Consider the following 18,929-nt stretch of genomic DNA (forward strand, 5'->3'; position numbering starts at 1 on the left):
TGACTTGGATCAATTTCTTGTTCAACTGATAAAACCACAGAAATCTACAGTACGTGAACAGTGGAGACTGAGTGCCTTTATTTTGGCTGTTAAATTAAAGGCACACTATATGCAGGACTGTTGATTAATATTCATAAACACGCTTGTTTACAAGAGGTGAAAATGCTCTTAATATTAAAATGGTGGATGTCAAACCTGAGAAAACACCTACAGGTTAACCATAATTAGTCAAGCCTTTCACTACACCATGTTATTCATGTGTGTTCAAAACATCATTTAGCTTTAGGTGTCTGCCCAGTAAAAAGTTTTTAGGACTTTTCAACTTTTTTGCCCAGTTTATAACATTTATTAGAAGAGTAATCAAATGTAATATATTACCTTATTTGATGACATAACAAATAAAAAATATATTACTTGTTACATTTTAACAGGGTAACTAGTAATGTCATTTAGAACATTTCCAAAGTACAGCAACACTGCTGCACACAGGCTTTCTGTTATTTGGTTTTTGACAAGGAAAATCTGTTGAAGTTCGACATATTTAAATCTCTCCAGTCATAATGTCCGGCAAAAATATTTCTCTCTGCAAATATGTAGGCCTAAAACTGTGTCCTAAAAGCAAGCAATTGAGTGCCTCTCTGTCCACACTGACTCTGTTTAATATGCACTTCTATAATGTCATGTACACAAATCACTGTACCTGTCAACCTAAGCTAAACCACTTAGGTTATTAGCTGTGTGCTCCAGATCAAACTCAAAACGTAACCACTTCAAAGATGGGTGAGTAGGCTACTTGCTGTCTTCCAACGTTTGTACTTTTCATTGTGATATTTACAGGAAGTTAGTTACTATATTGTGATACAATATATCCCCTTTAGGGATGGTCATTAACAGAAAATTTCAGCTCCGGTTTGCGTGTTTGCGTGTTGGGTTCGGGTCATTGATTGAGGAATTTGTCAGGTGAGGCAGAGTGGATCTCACAACAGGCCCGGTTGGTTTGAGTTTTTAAAGATCCCTGACCCGCGCATCATAACTGACATTCCCCTGCGCTTACCTGAAACACAAACACCATCCCTGCGATCATGGAGTACATGTCGTATTTGCCCAGCTGTTTGCTGAGAGCTGAGCTCATGGCAGTCAGGGCCTCCAGATACTGCTTCAGCACCTTCTTGCCCATGTTGGAAAGCACCTCAGAGGTGTTGCCCTCCATGAAGAGCTTCATCCAGCTCCCGTGAGCCTTTTCCGCCACACGGAATTGCTCAAAGCCTGCCTCTGGAATCAAAGAGAAGTGGGGAGGGGGACGTCAGCATCAACAACTTGCATGTGTAAATAGTGTCGCTTCAGACGTGAGCACTAATCAGGGATTACATGACAGTGATGTTTACTGTCAGGTACTCAAAGATTTGGCTTTACTGTGATTTGCTGTAAAACTTCTTGTTGGATCTGCAGCAGCTACTGCATTTTTATAGATGTGTCAAAATGAGGATGTTTGCGGCATCTCATTAATAACCTCTGTGGGTTTCCTGATGCGGCGGCACATTAATTTTGCACTGCTTATTTATCACCAAATGCCATCTGATGCATCAGGACAATTACACTTATTTATGAAACCAAACAATCTGTGCTTTCCAATTATATAACTTGGACTCCTGTTTGCAGAGTGCCTCCAGATTGACTGCAATATTTTCAGTATTATAGGAGAGCACTGTTGTCAGTGGTGGCATATATTAATTTGTTGCCATATTGTGACATACAGCAGCGTTATGACCGTGGTTGTATGCTGAGCTATGAATGGAGCTGGAACCACGGGCAGAAATACAAATTTTTTACTGTTAGCTTATTCAAATACAAACTGAAGCATGAAAAAAGTGAAGACAAGTTAAAGCAGCCTGGAGTGTTTTGTCTCACTTCAGAAGAAGTCTCCTCAGACTGCTGCCTTTCATCATAAAGATGCATTTTCTTACCATTTGTTTCCTTATGAATGAGAGCTCACTAATCCCATTTATGACTTCATCAATCATTTTGATGCATGTTGGGTGTTTTCAATGGGAAATCTATTAACTTTCAGTATTTTCTTGTTCTGTTTCCTGTGTCGATAATGTCCCTTAAATGGAAGAGATGATAATATCCCTGTGGTAAAAACCATTTAGTCCTGAAAAAGCAATGTATAATTTGTCAGAATCTTAACGACGACAAGCTATGACTCACTCACATGTTTACTCAAAGCAGACTAAATGATGCCTGCCTTCATTTTACTTCAGTGCTTTAGGAACATGTTCAAGGACAAAGCAATGTGGAGGTTTGATTTGCGGTATACATCAGTGAAGCACGCACACACACACACCCACATACACACACACTCCTAAAAACAATATTTTCCAGTATAACACCTATCTCAGCAGCATAGGCATGGGGGTGATAAATAGTGACTGTGGCTTTGGCAGACAGAGGGGTTGGTAGAAATATTAGAACCTTAAGCCACAGGCATGAATCATACAATATCGATGGCCCTGACCATGTTTCATCTGTCTAAAAGTACAGAGATTGGTTAATGGCCCTCCAAGATGCCTGAGGTTAGAAGCACAAGTAAAAAAACACAATATGAAGATTGAAACAAGGCAGACAGTGATGGATTTATGGGATGGAGTTTTATAAGGAAAGGCTGCATTTACTTGTACCCTACTATGCAATGTTTTTAACTGAGCTTTGGAGAACAGACACTATGCAGATACATGGGACTTGTTGAATCCAACATCATCTGCAATGGGACCAAAATTAATCAAAATGTTAAGGAGTGACTATTTGTGAAGACTTTAAAAGGCTTGTTTGAATTTTTAAAGTTGGCTTGCATGAGGCACTTATTCAGTCAGTGTATGGTTGTATAGGGCTGGGTTAAAATAATCGAATCATCGATTCAAACTGATATCGATATGATAAAATCCAAGATCGATCCTTCAATATACACTTTTTCCAACAGATGTGTGAAGCTTTAACCCTACTAATCTTGCCGGTAGTAAATGAGCCGCGGCACTGATTATTAACGACAGTAGTACTAGCTTACTGTTTTTATTTTATTTTTTTTTTTAGTTTCTATCATCATGCCGCAGCAGCCGCTCCTCCTGCTGTCTGTGTGTCCAGGCTGCTGCGCCACATTTATGAACACACACAGACGCACACTGAGTAGAGATGCCGCGGTGGAGACATCGAAGTGAAGATAACTTGAGCTGACGACAGCTATGCTTGTTACTGGGAGTGCAATAAAAGGAGGAAGGAGGAAGAAGCCAATGTTTTATCACTGCAGCTGTTTAGCAACATGTAAACATGTAGAAAAGGGAAATTTCAATCTGCTCCGTACGCAGTCTCTCATCCACTGCCTCAGCAGCAGGGGGAGGAGCAGAGAGGACAAGAGGACTGATACTGACTGATGTCTGTGTTCTTTTTCCTCCTAAACCTCACTCAGTACTGTGACATCAGGACTATGATTTGCTATATTGATATTCTGGATTTGTTTCTAGTGAAACATTGAGTTTATGCTGTGACTTTGCTGTTTTGTTGCTCTAAAAACATTTAGATGTAAAATATTCAGTTTTATTCCTGTTCTGAATTCTTTTTTTTAAAACAACCCCTTGTTAAATGTACGCTATTAGTTCTCTGAGAATCACATTCACACACTAACAAAAACTGTTATTGTAACTGAAATATCCCCAATCGAAATCAAATCGATTCAGGAAATCAGTGGTGATAACCAGCCCTATTTGTATGAGTTAGTTTGGACTACCTCAAGATGCACAAGCTGGAGGTTTTGCCATGGCCCTCACAGGCCCCCGACCGAAACATCATTAAAAATCTTTGGACAGACTTCAAAGTGCATGCAAGATGGCCCAAAAATCACAATGAGAAGCCTTTTGCAGGAAAAAGGTGAAAAACCTCCAACCAAAGAACAGAAAGGCTCTTAGCTGGTTACAAAAAGTGTTTAGAAGCTGTGATACTTGCTAAGGGGGGTGCTTCTAAGAACTTGGTGCCTAAACTTTTGCTTCGGGCCCTTTTCCTTTTTTGTTATCTGAAACTGTAAAAGATTAAAATAAAAAGTAATCTTGCTTAAATTATTAAAGAAAATGTGTCATCTTTAACGGTTTGCCTTTTGGAAATTAGGTCATCTTTTACTTACTTAGCTATTCAGAGTAAACAAAATTTTGACCAGAATGCCCAGACCATTGCATGCAACTGTATAGATGGAAAACTTGAAAACATAACGCCTCTGGCTATGGCTATCACCGGCACAGAGGCATAAAAATACAGTGGGTCAGTTTTATCGGGTTAAGAAAGAGGAATCTAAGAGTCAGAAAATCCAAAAAGTTACCAACTGGGAGAATGAATTTAACTATATCACCAGCTGTCTTTTAGTTCAGAGAGATAACTCTTGGATATTCAGTTACACCTATACAGTAAAATCCAATCTAAGTACTCTAATGAGTTACATCATGTTGTTGGTGAAGATGTGGGGCACCCATGTATTCTTTTTCCTGCTCAGTTTTGCAGGAGTAAAATTATAGATACCAAACAGTATTTCACTGCACACTCCTCTTTGGGCCAGAGCAGTTATTAATGGGTGGAACGCCTCAGCTGCTCTCTCAACTAACTGATAGGTACCTCTCTCTTTCTCAGAGTAGCAGCAATTAAGCAGATAACAACAAAACTATCTGAAACCAACAGGAGGACAATTAAGCAAATGTAAATGCACGGGCAACAAATTTAGTTCATTTGCTTGGTAATTTATTTATTTTTTAAAGTTAAATTAAATATTTTACTTTGAGGTGTGAGAGTAGAGGATGGAAAAAAGTTATTGCAATCTTGATTTCATTGTGATTACTGTAATTAAAACCATCAAACAACATACAAAAGAAACAAGGCAGACGGAGACTGTGGAGGCAGAGCAAAACTTGTGTTAAACTTAAAAACTTAAAAAAAAAGCCAGTTTCATGCTGTGCGGGTTATTCTTACTTTAAGACAAAGATAACTGATTGCAAAAGCTTAACAGAGATTGCACAATAATGACAAATCTTAAAATACCCAATTGCGTCACACTCAAGCCGAGAGTGTCTGGGCATTATGAATCATTCTGAAAAGACGAAATTTCAATTGAAGTACTTTTTGTCTCCCTGATGAAACATAATTGAATGCTGCTTTTCTTTTCAGACAGATGGCAACTTTTCTTTAAGCAACTTCTTTCACACCCAGTCAGCTTTGACCCCAACAGGTGTCCAACAGGCACGCTACTTAAAATATCATCCCAGGTGAATTTCCCAGCAGTGACACGTTGACGACTATTACATTCTACTGCATAACAGCTTCATGATTACCCAAGTGGACAGATTCAAAAAAATCAACACATCCAAATGTAGGTCTGCTGAAATAATTTCCATTTCATCCCATCACTATGGAAACCAGGGACCAAAATAGAGTGGGAAATGTGCTGCCAGAGCGGTAAGTTTTTTAATGTGAAAGGAAGTAGTTAGTTTCAAATCAAGTTCTGAAAATTCATTATTTGCTGCTTACCCAATCGCAAGCTCGTGGCAGTTCTAAACACGTGGGTTTTCTTTTAGATAGCAAACTGTACATTTGTCTTACAATCAACATGAGACACACAAGACAACATGTACTGGAAACAAGGACAGCACAGAATTGACTGTAGGCCTAAAGAAGACACAACACAAGGAAAAACTTTTGAGAGAGCAGGTAGTTTTTATAATGTTTGATACTAAAATCTGATTTGTTAAAGAGTAACTAAACCCCCAAACCACTTTTTTTCCTCTTTTTTCCCCTGAAAACCAAAGTAAATTGGTATTTAGTAGTGTTGTTGAGGGATATCAGGTCTTGACAATATAGTGCAAAGTATATGAATTCTACATAATGTGTTATAAATATGCATAGCGACTGCCCTTTACTGGTTGAAGCCGGCTATAAAGTGCTGTAGTGATGACATTTATTTGCAGGCCAACACCACATCGCCCCGTTTCTTTAGTCAAAAGGCCAATGGGATTTGTCCCTTGGATTTTGAATTATTGCAGAAAATAAGGTCTGCTGCAAAGAAAAGTTTATGATACGTACACGCATTGTTCAGCAAGATAATCTTTACAACTGAACACCACTTTTCTAGTGTTTTAAACTTTAATGCAATCAGCAGAATTAAAATGTCACTTAAATGTCGTGATGACGTTCTGTAGTGTCGTTTAGCCACACATTATGTATCTGTTCATCATGTAAAAAGTATTCTATGTTCACTACACGAGTGCAGTGCCCAATCAAACGTGCCTGTTCGCAGCGGGCTGCTTGCTTAGCTTCTAGTATCGCAACGTTTTCAAGAACCACTTATCCAAACAACTTCCCCCTCGACCAGTGTTGGGGTCATTACTTAATTACTCACTGTTGAAAATAATTCATTACTACTTGTTACGTTACTTTAATATTAGCCTGCAACATCATCTCAGACATACAGTAAGGTAAGTTAACAATATCACGTTAAACTATATGCCCACATATCAGCACAAAACAAGAATCTGTAGAATGATGATGGCATTATAACTGCCTCAAAATACAACTATATCAATATATAAGAGAGGTTGGCCTTCCTAACACTGCGGAGAACAAATATCAATTACCTAAAATTAATATATGAATAGGCCTAAAAAATGCACTGGATGGTGTAGCTGTTGTCGGCACATTTGATTTTATTTTTTAACTGCTTATTATGCAGATGATTAAAGAACTTATGTGACACAAGTAATGACATAATTGTTTGATTAGTAACTGTAATGTGATTACTGCATTTAAAACAGTAATGCATTACATTACTATGTTAGTGACAAATGTAATTGATTACAGTAACATGTTACTTTGTAACGCATTACACCCAACAATGGGATTCCTTGGACCGTGAGCACTACACCTGTCGTGACATAGTTGTGTCCCCTATAATGCTAGAGTATGTGCATCATTTGTTCACAGCGAGCTATTTGGGATCGATTGTTTCTGAGAACAAAAGTGGTCATTCTGAAAGTCACATTACTGATGTTTGAAATGTTTAAGTTTGCTACAATATAATATCTCCCGTCTCTCTGTCCTCGTCTATTGTTGAATGCACTGTACAGGGCTCCCATGGTCATAGAAAATCTAGAAAATGCATGGAATTCCACAATCTCATTTTCCAGGTCTGGAATAGTCACAGAATCCTTGAAAGTATGGAAAAGTCATGGAATTGTGACATGTTCAATGAAATCGGTACAGTAATCTTTATTCATGAATGACCTTCCATACAAAGTCATATTATGCCAAATACATTTTCTGTAGCTGTTGACATTTGTGGCTCTATTTTGCATAAATGCATAACCGTCAAGCACATTTCTTTATTTTTCACTGTGTTCTATCTCTCCCTCCATATATGCCAGCCAGCTGCAATTATGTTTGAATAGAATAATAGAGTGAATAGAGTTTTAATCTGATATGTTTTAATAAAGCTGGGCAAGTTAGGCAAGAAACACTATGTTGTGGCAGTGTGATTTAAAATGTAGGGTCATGAATCCAAGAGTTTCCATAACAATGTCCCACTAATACTTTTAAATTGTGGCATATTTTTGAGATAACACAATTGAAATGGGCAGCCTATGACATTCAATAGTCATCCCAAGCATCAATGCACACTTCAATTTCATTTTAACTGCTTTGAAAGCAGTGTATTGTAGTATGAGTGTAGAGAGCAATCTTTTTTTGAACAAATTAACCAATGAGCCAACACTGCTGTCGGCTATCACTCACCCAGTGTGGGAGCTCTACTGATCCAAGTCCAACTCCAATTAACATTTGGATTAAAGGATACTGTGCAGTTGTGTTTGTGTTTTACACTGTGAATGGTCTTGGAGATTTTATTATAGGTCCTTAAAAAAGTCATGGAAAAGTCTTACATTTTGGTCATGAAAATGTGTGGGAACCCTGACTGTAGCAGCAACAGAGATTGAGCTGTACCCAGCATGCCGTTCGGCAACAGTTAATAGGAGTCCACTCTCAATACACTATACAATGCCTACTTCAGGTTGTAGTACTGTAGCATTGCCAGTGAATACATACAGTAGATCCCAAGCGCTCACACTCGACACTGCACTTACATCCGGCAAGTGTGAAGTCGATAGCATGAACACTTGTCGAGAAAACTGAAGGACATACATACATACACTAAGACAGACAGACAGACAGACAGACAGACAGTCTCCTTGACAATAGATTCAGTAATAAATGCATTTTTATGGAAAGCAGCAGAGAATATGATATTTTAAATGAAATGCCACATTATTTGCCAAACAAGCCAGTTATCAAAGCGCCTAGCTTCTCCCTGCCTCCTTCCCTCTGTCTCATTTAAAACTTTAACATAAATAACTTCGGACCGATCAAACATTAGCAATGGTAATTGCTGCCATTGGTGTATCAAATGTGAAAATGAAGGACAGCACCAGAGAGACAGACGGAGAGGGAGACAGATGAGAGGCGTGGGGGAGAGCCTGCAAGATGGATAACTCTGACAAACAGCGTGACCCCGAGATAAAAGTAGGGAGCAGAACTCAGTGAGGATATGTGCATCCATTTGCACAAAGAGTGGGCAGCATTAATGTTTAAGAACAGACCTCAGACTGTTTGTGAGTCTCCCATGTGGAATTTTCCCAGCTGTAAGGTCACTTATTTCCGGACTTATAGAAATCAGTAAACAGATTCTCAACTCAGGGTTCAACACTTACACCATGACGTGACAGGAACAGGTCTGCCTGTTTCTCACTCTGATACTTGGTTTGTGGTGCAGCTAGGCTCAGTCTTTCTCCTTTGTAAACATGCACAGTCAGTATTCATGGCAGCTTGTAGTGACCTACTTCCTGTGAATGTGTACTTGATTCTAATGCAACAACAAAAAAATTATAAAACATACTGTGGGCTAAAACATTTGGAGGATTATCTAATTGCAAGATGACTTCTTTCAATTTTATTGACTACCATTAGAGACTTTTAAACAAAATATATTTGTGTGTTTGAATGGATTTATTTTCATCTAAGACAAGCTGAAATTTCCAAAATGTGTCATTTTCATAAAGGATTCCAGTGATGATGAGCTTCGGTGCGATGAATTGTTTGAACTTGTAAGATGATTCCACCCTCGTCTTAATCAGACTGCTTCAGGTTAAACACTGCTTTGATGTAGCTGACAACACGGTGTGAATAATGAGGAGATGGACTTACAACAAACCATTTCTGAGTTGACTTAAGTCTCTGCCATCTGTGTTTCTTCAGAGAAAAACCTACATGCACAAAACCGTGAGTGGAATACAAATAAAACAACAATTATTTAAATAAGACAGTGATCCTCTTAGTCTGAGCTAACATGTCTTGTCTCAACAACTTATGGAGAGCATCCCGATTCTAGTAGCTGTAGTAGCATTAACCTTTATTAACCTCTGTGGGGCAGCACAACATTGACAGTCATTTTAACTGAACAGCTGCCTGTAAAGTACAGTGTACACACCCAGTAACTTAATATCATCTCTCCTTTTAGCTCTGTTTTTGGTCTCCACCACCTCTAGAGAGAAGTATCTGACTCTTTAGCCGCTAAATGCTCCACTATGTTCACCAGCTAGTCGCCAAATCTCTCTGTGTACTGTTTGGTGGTGAAGCTTAATCATTGACAACAGCTGAAGTTGATGAGTGATGCGAGAGTGAACCAAAACAGGAAAGACCATTTCATAATTTCTGCATCCAGATGGGTCCGCATGTCATCAATGTCATCATCCACCCATGTCCATGCGGGCCTGGGCAGACCCAGACTGTATGCATAGCAAGCGCACCATGCATGCTGCAGTTTTCTTGTTGGAACTCCTCTTGCTACGCTGTTGATGAAATTTGCCCTGGGGTGATTAAGGACGGCTCAACAGCGCGATCTGCGGTATTACCACAATTTTTTGTCGTTTTTGCAAATCAATTCATTTTAATGCTTTGTAAATAAGCTTTATTGTTTGGCTACTGTTAGGTATATTGTTGCTTTTTAGACGACAAAGATGACACAGTTTTAAGACAAATTAAATACTTGGTCATTGTTAAGTACAGAAAACGCAGCAGCATTTTTTCAGCCAAGGCGCTTTGGTTACATGTGGTTGCTATGATACAGCAAATCCATGGATGTAAGAATGTTGGTACAAGGTAGAGAACGTGTTCTGGACAAAGGGAAAGCTGAAGCGCTTAGGGGGAGAGCACGAAATTGGGGCTTTGTGTAGGCTCAGTATTAATTTCTCCTAAATTGTTGTTATTGTTCAGCAATGTGATGGTCGGTCTTTGTGGTATTTGTTCTAGCCCTCCTGCTCTGTAATAGGACGGCTGGGTAAAATGTGACAGTGACAAGTGGCTGCAGCATTTAAGTTCAATTTTTTTTAATCTCTCAGCAAACAGAAAAGAAACAGCAAACGTGCAGTGTTCAGTGCGAAACCAGTGTTCACTGAACGCAAAAATGTGTAAAGTATGTCAGTCAGGTGATAATTCTTTGTGGGTTTGTCACTGCGGCTGACCCCACATTAATCTGACCTATTGTTAACAGGAAAAAATATTGATTAGTGCAGCTTTAAGTGTGATGAGTGGCAGGTCACAGAGCTCATGTTGCTCTGTAATTGTGCATATTTCTGAGTAATGACCGTCTGTCACATAAAGCAGCTCATTAGGTGGAAATGGGAAGCAAACTGTGTGAGGAAGAAACCTTTGGATTATGATACTGTATGTGCTGGACATTTTGTGTTATTTTTTTGGCGGATCAAAAAGATGGCCCCATTAACTTCAATATTTTGGGAGAAGGCTGAGATGGAGTAATGGGAACTGACCCGCTGTGTGTTTGGTGGTTCTTCAAACTCCAATAGCGTCAGGAAAAAATGACTGCATTTTCATTTTGGAAAGAGCTATTCCTTACACTGGGCTGTTTTCTTAGTCACACTGCTGCATACATGGAAAAATGTAGCCACTGATACTATCAGCAGCCTGTGAACAATACAGCATAATGATGAGACTCCCTGTCAGACGAGGTCCTGGCTTTCCGGGCGTTAACGAGTCCAGAGGTTGGATGCAGTGAATTTGTAACCCACCTTTCTCGTAGTCTGCCATGCTGTCTTTGAGCAGGCAGCTGAGCTGGTGGCCATTGAGATGCAGGAATCGCAGCTGGTCTCGCAGTGAAGTTTCCTCCAAAACGCCTGGGATGACGTGGCCCACGCTGTTTTGAGATATGGGCAGGCCAAGTCCCAGGGCCAGGGTTGGAGTCAGGTCAACCTGCTCCACCACTCCAGGCTTCTCCATTCCCCCTGACACCACAGGGCAAAAACACACAAACAGAACGGTGAACTACTGAACCTGCAATACAAGATGGTGAAATAGTGACATACAAATTAAGTGTATTTCATATTTTGGTGGTGCCTTTGTTTTGTTATGTCGTTTTCTAACCTTCACTTGTCAATCAGCCTGTATAATTCAAAGAATCTGCTCAACCTGAACTATCAGATTCTTCTTCTATTTATTCCAGAAATACTTGAAATTTAGAATGCACCCTCTCATGCCAGTGGATTTTTCCCTCATGAACCTGCAGTGTCTGACACAGAAAATGGAAAGGCTTTCAATAACACACCAAGTGCTGAATCACAATTGTGTTACATCAATCAGCGATAGCTGGTAGCAAAATTGATATTTTTTAATAAGAACAAAAGTTACATTTTATTACTTCAAACTCTAAAGCAATCCACACAAAACTATTTGCATGATGGACAAATGGAAATGGCTCAATTTTCATACTGTCCGCCGTGGAGGATTCCACCATTCGCACAATAAGAGCTTGTCTGAAAGAATTTCACAACACTCAACTAGATAAATTATAAAAAGGAGGTCCTTCTCCTAAAGTCATACACCTGACACGAAAACTAACAATGAAAAATCCCACACTTTTTGTGTCATCTGGAAGTCAGCGATTACGTATAATATATTTTACTGGGATGTATTGCTCTAATCACAGCAGCTACAGCATCTAATTTGCTGCTGTGTGCTCTTTCCCCTCAGGACAGTCAAACTGCGGTCACGGGGAAAAATGGCGAGAGTGCGGTAGAACATCTACAGCTTCTCACCACAGCTGACTCTCATTTTATTGATTTAAGCAAAGGGAATTAGTGACATATTGTTCTTTGATTAGAATCAAGGCGATGCTTAATTTGAATTCTAACACAGAAAACCTGAATCTGAACACAAAGGCACCACAAACAAACCCCTCATAATTACTCCTGTATCAATGCCTGTGGGTACGACCATGGGGAGGGTTGTCACGACAACATGCAAAACAACCCAAACAAACACAAAAATTGAATGAAAGACTGAAATCATTATAATTTTTTCGAAGCTCGTCTCCTGTCAAAAGCGAACAGGCATTTTTATGTTGACACTTGGCTTCCTGTAGAGAGCTTTCAAGAATACAAACAGCGAGTGGGAGTCGTTTCCCAAATTGTCTGTGTCTGAGTGAAGTTTTTGGGTTGCAGTGATGAACTATACAGACATATAATATATCTAAAAATGAACAATGCAGCTTGCATGTGTGGGGAAGTGAGACAGCTGCAGACTAAAGACCGGGACAAACCCCTGAGCTATGAGCTAATTTGGTAATTGGACACAATGAAATAAGCTGGAGAATTATCCATTTCACATTAAAAGGAGACGGATTTGCAACAAGACAAGGACTTCGCTGTATTAAGCCCAAAGCTATTCAGGATAATGCCATAAATCTACCAAGTATATGAGGCTTGTTTAAATCTGTTACTTAGCAATGAATGTCTAAAAATGTTTAAGTTATGCTTTTAGTTGCAGTAATTACACTAATGAGCAGAGTTGACGGAGCCTTCTTTTTAAATATTTTCAATCCCCCTGGAGATGTTTTATCAAACACTAATCCCATTTTAACTGTGTGTAATATCCAGCATTATTATTTTATGATTTGTTCTCTGAAACACAAGCCAAGAAGAAGAAATCTGCTTGCCAGACCGTTGACCACATGCCTGCCTTTACTGTTACATCCAACCAAACCTCTTTAGAACGATATCCACTCTGCTTGTTCTGTTTGGCTCGTGCTAAACAGAGCGACTCACATTATGGCAGAACAGATGTGTCATAACTCAGTAAAAGGTTACACACACAGAATGCTGATTCATAGATGAGAAAACTGCCGCTGACGACGAAGCCATATGCATGTAGCTTGCTAATATTATCTCTAAAATACCACCACAGCCACTTCTGAAGTCTCAATATGACTGTACAGAGCCACGCATTTGCTCAGCTTAGAGATGACTTTGTGCCAAAGCTGGCACCCTAACAAGGTTTTCTCAACAGATTATTGCACATTTACTCTTTGTTATAATGTGATTTAAACTGAGGCTGCCACATGTATGAAGTGTGTTTATCTGTGCTACACCCACAGACTGTTTAAAGAAGAGGAGGTAGCCTCTGGGTCTGAAGAGTGAAGCAATGCCAAAGTGCCTTAAACCTAAGTTCTTTCTAATGACCAGCGGGGGGCGACTCCACTGGTTGTAAAAATAAGTCAGTGAGAAAATGACGCTGCTTCACACTGGATCTATTTCCTCAGTAAACATTTCCCTCCTGAGTTTATGGTCTCAATGGTCTCTTTCAAGTCTTCTTCAATAAAGCATGGCATTCATTTAGTAAATTATGGCCCCTCTGAGATTAAATTAGACCATAAAGCAGGGTAGGATTTCTTGTAATTGACAATCTCTAAAATGGAGAACTGTCAGTCAGGATATAGGCATAACAAAGTGTGTCATCCACAGCTTCACGCTCTCGTCCACATATGGTCACTTCTGGCTTCAGAAAGCCCAGATGGCGACGGCCAAAATGCCGAACTCGAGGCTTAAAAACAGTAGTCCACAAACCAAAAGGTGAAGTTAGGATTGCTTTGACCACACATCAGACCGGAAATTGATAACACAAGGTGAGGAGTTGCTGTGTAGTTGGTTATACCAACAATCAATCCAAAGATGCTGATCTCCAATTTTCTTTCTATCATGTCGATAAGATAAGATAGCAGCTCGGGCCTTGACTCCTAGCTACAGAGCAGACCTGCAAAGCATTATCACCAACTCTGTTTCCCTTTTCAGTGGAAAGAAACGCGCTGTAGGAGAGAAACAGGAAAATGCCAAAAAAGCAATTACATAGGGGTTAACCAAGGCTTTCACACACAGATTTGAGGCACATTATAATATAATACGTGAATATTCACTGTCATTGTGGTTAAACCGCTAAATGATGCTGCTGACAGTTACCACTGATGGACAACTAACGTTAGCTAGAGTGGGAGGCTGCTACCTTAATATTACAGTCATACAGTACAGCAGCATGACTGTCCTCTCCAACTGAATCTGAGCCCCGATCAAACAGTTGGCTATTACCGGTTGCTTATTTATAGATAACACTTAGCCTAATGGTACCTGGTGATTCAATCAAATATAGATGTCCACATTAACAATATCCGCCCACTGTGCTGTGTCATGCATCCACTTGGACTGGGGGAGGCTGAAGGGATATGACAGCAATCAGATATCACGAACGCTCAGGTTCAGGCAAGGTCGCAAAACAGTTATTAGACATGTCTATTAGACAAACGTTAACGTTAACATAAATAAATGCACACAGACGGGTCAAAATTTTGATCCAAAAACATGTCAAACTGCATTGACATCAATAGAATCATTGACCTTCTAACCCACAAATGACCTTGACATTTACCCAAGTGCCCGTATGTGCCGTTCTGATGTATACTTGTAGTTCACTAATATCTCTCTCACGTCAGTAGGCTGAAATTTTGTCCATGGATGTATCAAAACATTCTTGCATCAGTTACTGATGTGGTTGCAACACTGTTGCTGTGGGTTTTGAGGCTGGCATGTTATCATCTTGTCCATTCTATGTTATTGTTTTTCCTGGTTTTGACTGCAATACAGTGTCTTAAGAAAAAGGCAAAGATACACAGGTACTAAAGTAAACAATAACTGGATGTCTTCTTATAGCTACACTGTCTGATTAAAGTGGCAGCGCCTCTCAGGATCCTCCCAGCACTAAATGTTCTGCCAATCTGCAGTAAGACGGCCGTTTTCTCAATGATGCATTCAGATTAAAAAGTGAAGCTCAGGTACTGAGCCAGTAATGAAGTCTGATCCACTGCAGCATGTTCTAATGAAAAACAACAGGCAGTTCAGCTTTCTACTAATGACCCACCATCCTCACTATGTTAAAAATAACCAGTTATTCTGATGAGGCCACTGATTGCAATAACTGATGCATTAAACAGAATACATTTCCATATCAACATATGTACATCCAGGTAGTATTAATAGAAAGTCTGCCTCTTTGAGCATCACGGTTGCAAAGAACTCAAGGTACAATAAATTCAAGGCTATTTTCCTTTCTAAATATTAAATTAGGCAGTTCAAATTTTCCCTTCTACAGGTGGCTTAGAGTAGAGTAAGGATGAAGTTTTTGTTATGTCTTTTTATGTGTTTTGTTGTTCTTAGGTGAAGGTCTACACAGACAGACAGCTGGATATACCAGCGACAACAAAAGTGGACAAAAGAACACCTCATGATGGACTAAAAGACTTTGAAAACTTATTTTCTCAGCCAGCTTCTTATTTTGAGCCCTGGGATCCTACATTAACACAATATTTCTTGCTGAAGTAAGAACTACTTAGGTTTTCTCACATTGGATATTTCTGTATTTCTTTTTTTCCTCTGCGCTCTTCTCATTGGTGTAGAGTGGGCAGCACTCAGTTTGAAACGAGAATTACTGTTGCAAGTTGCAGTTACAGTTTACGTTTATGTCTGTCCAGACTCATACGTAGTCATGACATTTGATGATGCATCATCAGTGAAAAATCTTGGTGTAATATTTGATGACAGGCTGAAATTTGATCTTCAGGTTAGTTTGGTCGTGAAAAACAGCTTTTTCCATTTGAGGATTTTATCAAAAGTAAAAGGGTACCTGCCAAGGTAGAGATCTCGAGACTGTAATCTATGCTTTTATTAACACACGACTGGATTACTGTAACTCACTGTATTTTGGCCTGGACCACTCACTCTTGCACCGCCTGCAGCTGGTACAAAATGCCCGCCCAGAGCCTACCTCTGTCAGATAGACTGATTTGATTGGTCCGATGGCGATTCAGCGGGCTCTGCTCGTTGGGGCCAGATCCCCGTGCAGTGCAAATTAGAATTTGCTAGAGGCAGGGCATCTGGATTTCCAGGTTAGTCAATTCTTGAAATATGGTCAAAAACATGATTTCTCAGGTCGCACTGACCTCCGATCACCAAAATCTAATCAGTATCATCAGTAAATTCATATTTGAGGAAATTCCCTTGAAGCACTCTTGAGATATTGCATTCACAACAATGTGTCCTACACATACTGTAACACTCACACAGGGCTGAAACGGAAAAAGGTAAACGGATTCTAGTCCCAGTTTACCAGCCAGTCCCTTTTACTAGCCCGCTGTGGCTACACATTTTGACTGGTTGCCAAGCAGTTCATTTTTATAGTTCTTTCGATGTATAAACCAGGTTTTGGGCGACCTACTTGTGCTAACATTAGTTAGGTGCTTCAATAGTGCATGCAAATATAAATATCTACTCTTCTGTCAGTGTGGTGATGCTACACATCGTTAGCATGGTTAGATTCTCCACAATTCAACCATTCTGTTCATTTTACTGAAACCATGAGCACCAAATGATAATTCATTCAGATTAACTGGCCTGGTAAACAAGACAGATGGAAAAAAAAGTGGTGACTTCCTACTTCTGAAGTGGTCATTAAGTCAAATTATGTGTCCATTCCTCCATTACTCTGAAATTTATTCATATTCCTTTAGTCCATAAGGGTCCTCAGATGTAAGAATCAAAAGGGTTTTTCATAAAAATTGATCCAAGTTGAGAATATTATTTTCACAGGATAAAGTGGTGTGTCAGTACACTGGGTGTCGTAACTGTCTCTGATGCGCTGTCTGTCAGATCTAGATCAAATGAATGATTCATGATTGATATATTAACTGGAGTCTAATTTTTGTTCAATTAATATTTGTACTGGCTTAAATAAAAAATTTGATGGAACTTACCATCTTTGCTGAGCAACAGTTTTAAGTATAAGGAATTAAAGGTCTGTCCCATATAGATGCCTGTCCCATACATGGGCCTGTTAACTTCAGTGATTTAAGCAAGTAACAGCCTGGGCTGTTAATTGAAGTTTTACAGTACGACCATACAACCTGAAAACACAAAAGGCATAACAAGTGGTGTCATGTGCTTCAATGCACCAATCAAGATTAAGCAACACCTGATTCAGAATCAGATGACAGACTGCAGATTGTCAATACAAATGAGCAAATCACAACACAGAGCCGCCCTTCTAAGCAGCTGTATTGTGCTTGAATTCTATGTCTGTTGCTTTGATTTTTATTGTGAAACACTTTGTGAAGCTGCATCAGCCTCTATAAACATCTATCTCCATGAAAAATAGAAATCCACTTCATTAATAACTGAAGGAATTCATTCAACTGCCTTTGGATGTATTTCATTGAGGAGAACACAGAGTTTGGCATCTCCTTCCTCCCCCTTCTGTAAAATTTTAGAATTTGTAAGCATAAAATCTGACTGGTAGGCAAGTGATTCAAGCTGTTGGCACTGCAGGAGGCGCAGGGTGCTAGCAAAACCCCCAATTCTGTAGCAACTGTAAATGATTAATTAACATGAATGGTCTATAAATAAAAACCTTTGCAAGAAAAGATCTCAAAAATAGACTTGGCTGAGAAAGAAGCAATTATCACAATCACACTTTCACACTCAACCACATTCATCACTCCAAAATAAAAGTTCTGCTCAGGAGTTTCTACTCTTCAGAGACGCTGCTGCTCCTCGCGCTAAAACTAATGGAAAGTTATGTGTGAGCATGAAAGAAACTGTTTCCCAAACACATCTACATTTAGTTTGACTGATCCATAATTTTCAGTCATGACTGAAACATATTCTATGCAGCAGGATGGACCAGCAGACACTGCCTTAACTGGACAGTCGAAAATCACGTCATGTCTACACTGTCATTCATAAGCCTGCATGTTGACAGGGTGAAGCTGGCCCCCGCCAAACAGAATCTCTTCAATTTAATCTACAGCCCTCGGCTCCTTTATGCAACATTAGACGGTATACCTTTTCTCTTGAAGGCCGGGCTTATGAGCACCAAGGGCGTATTGACTTCTGGCTCGGAGGATCCTCCGTGGCTGCCGGTCTCCGACATGCCGTGGTCTCCGCAAAGCACCAGCAGGTAGGGCAAGGATCCCTCTGCCTCCTGAGAAAAGCAAACACCAAGGTTAATGGACTCCCACTGTATGTGATCCGGAGGAGCAAAACCTCAAAGCTCACAGATGTGAATAATTTAAACCTAGCAATAAATGAAAAACACAGCCAGTTTAGAAAACAGAGCATAAAATGACAGCTGCTCAGGTAGTCGACTGCTTCACAAGGTATATCGGATGTTATTATGTTGAAGATATTTAACAGCAGTAGACAAGGAAGATGTTAAATTATTACTTTAGAAAAGGAAGTCATGACAAACACTTCCTGGCACACTTTCACTGCATCTCCAGAATGGAAAAAGTACGGTAACAGCAGAAAACAAACACAGGATGAATCGTTTGTCGAGGGCGAGCGACTTTGATCAAGCTTGGTTCCTCCCTAAGTGATTCCCTTTCAACGAGACTCATGAGAGCCTTCCATTGACTAAGACTTCGACAAGGATGCCTTATGAGTCACTGCAGTGGGGGCTGATTTAAAAGG

At 39.7% G+C, this 18,929-nt stretch overlaps 1 protein-coding gene across 1 annotated transcript in view; it reads right to left on the bottom strand.

The window, feature by feature from the left end:
* pigg (phosphatidylinositol glycan anchor biosynthesis class G) overlaps positions 1-18,929 on the bottom strand; it is a 107,496-nt gene that overhangs the window by 67,539 nt on the left and 21,028 nt on the right. Inside the window, exons 5-7 of the mRNA XM_049586008.1 lie at positions 18,303-18,441; positions 11,157-11,369; positions 1,055-1,272 (exon numbers count right to left, since the gene is read on the bottom strand). Coding sequence (XP_049441965.1) covers positions 1,055-1,272; positions 11,157-11,369; positions 18,303-18,441 — 570 coding nt within the window. The remainder of the gene's footprint in view (positions 1-1,054; positions 1,273-11,156; positions 11,370-18,302; positions 18,442-18,929) is intronic.

This window comes from Epinephelus fuscoguttatus, linkage group LG9 (assembly GCF_011397635.1).
Source record: "Epinephelus fuscoguttatus linkage group LG9, E.fuscoguttatus.final_Chr_v1".
Classification (NCBI taxonomy): domain Eukaryota; kingdom Metazoa; phylum Chordata; class Actinopteri; order Perciformes; family Serranidae; genus Epinephelus; species Epinephelus fuscoguttatus.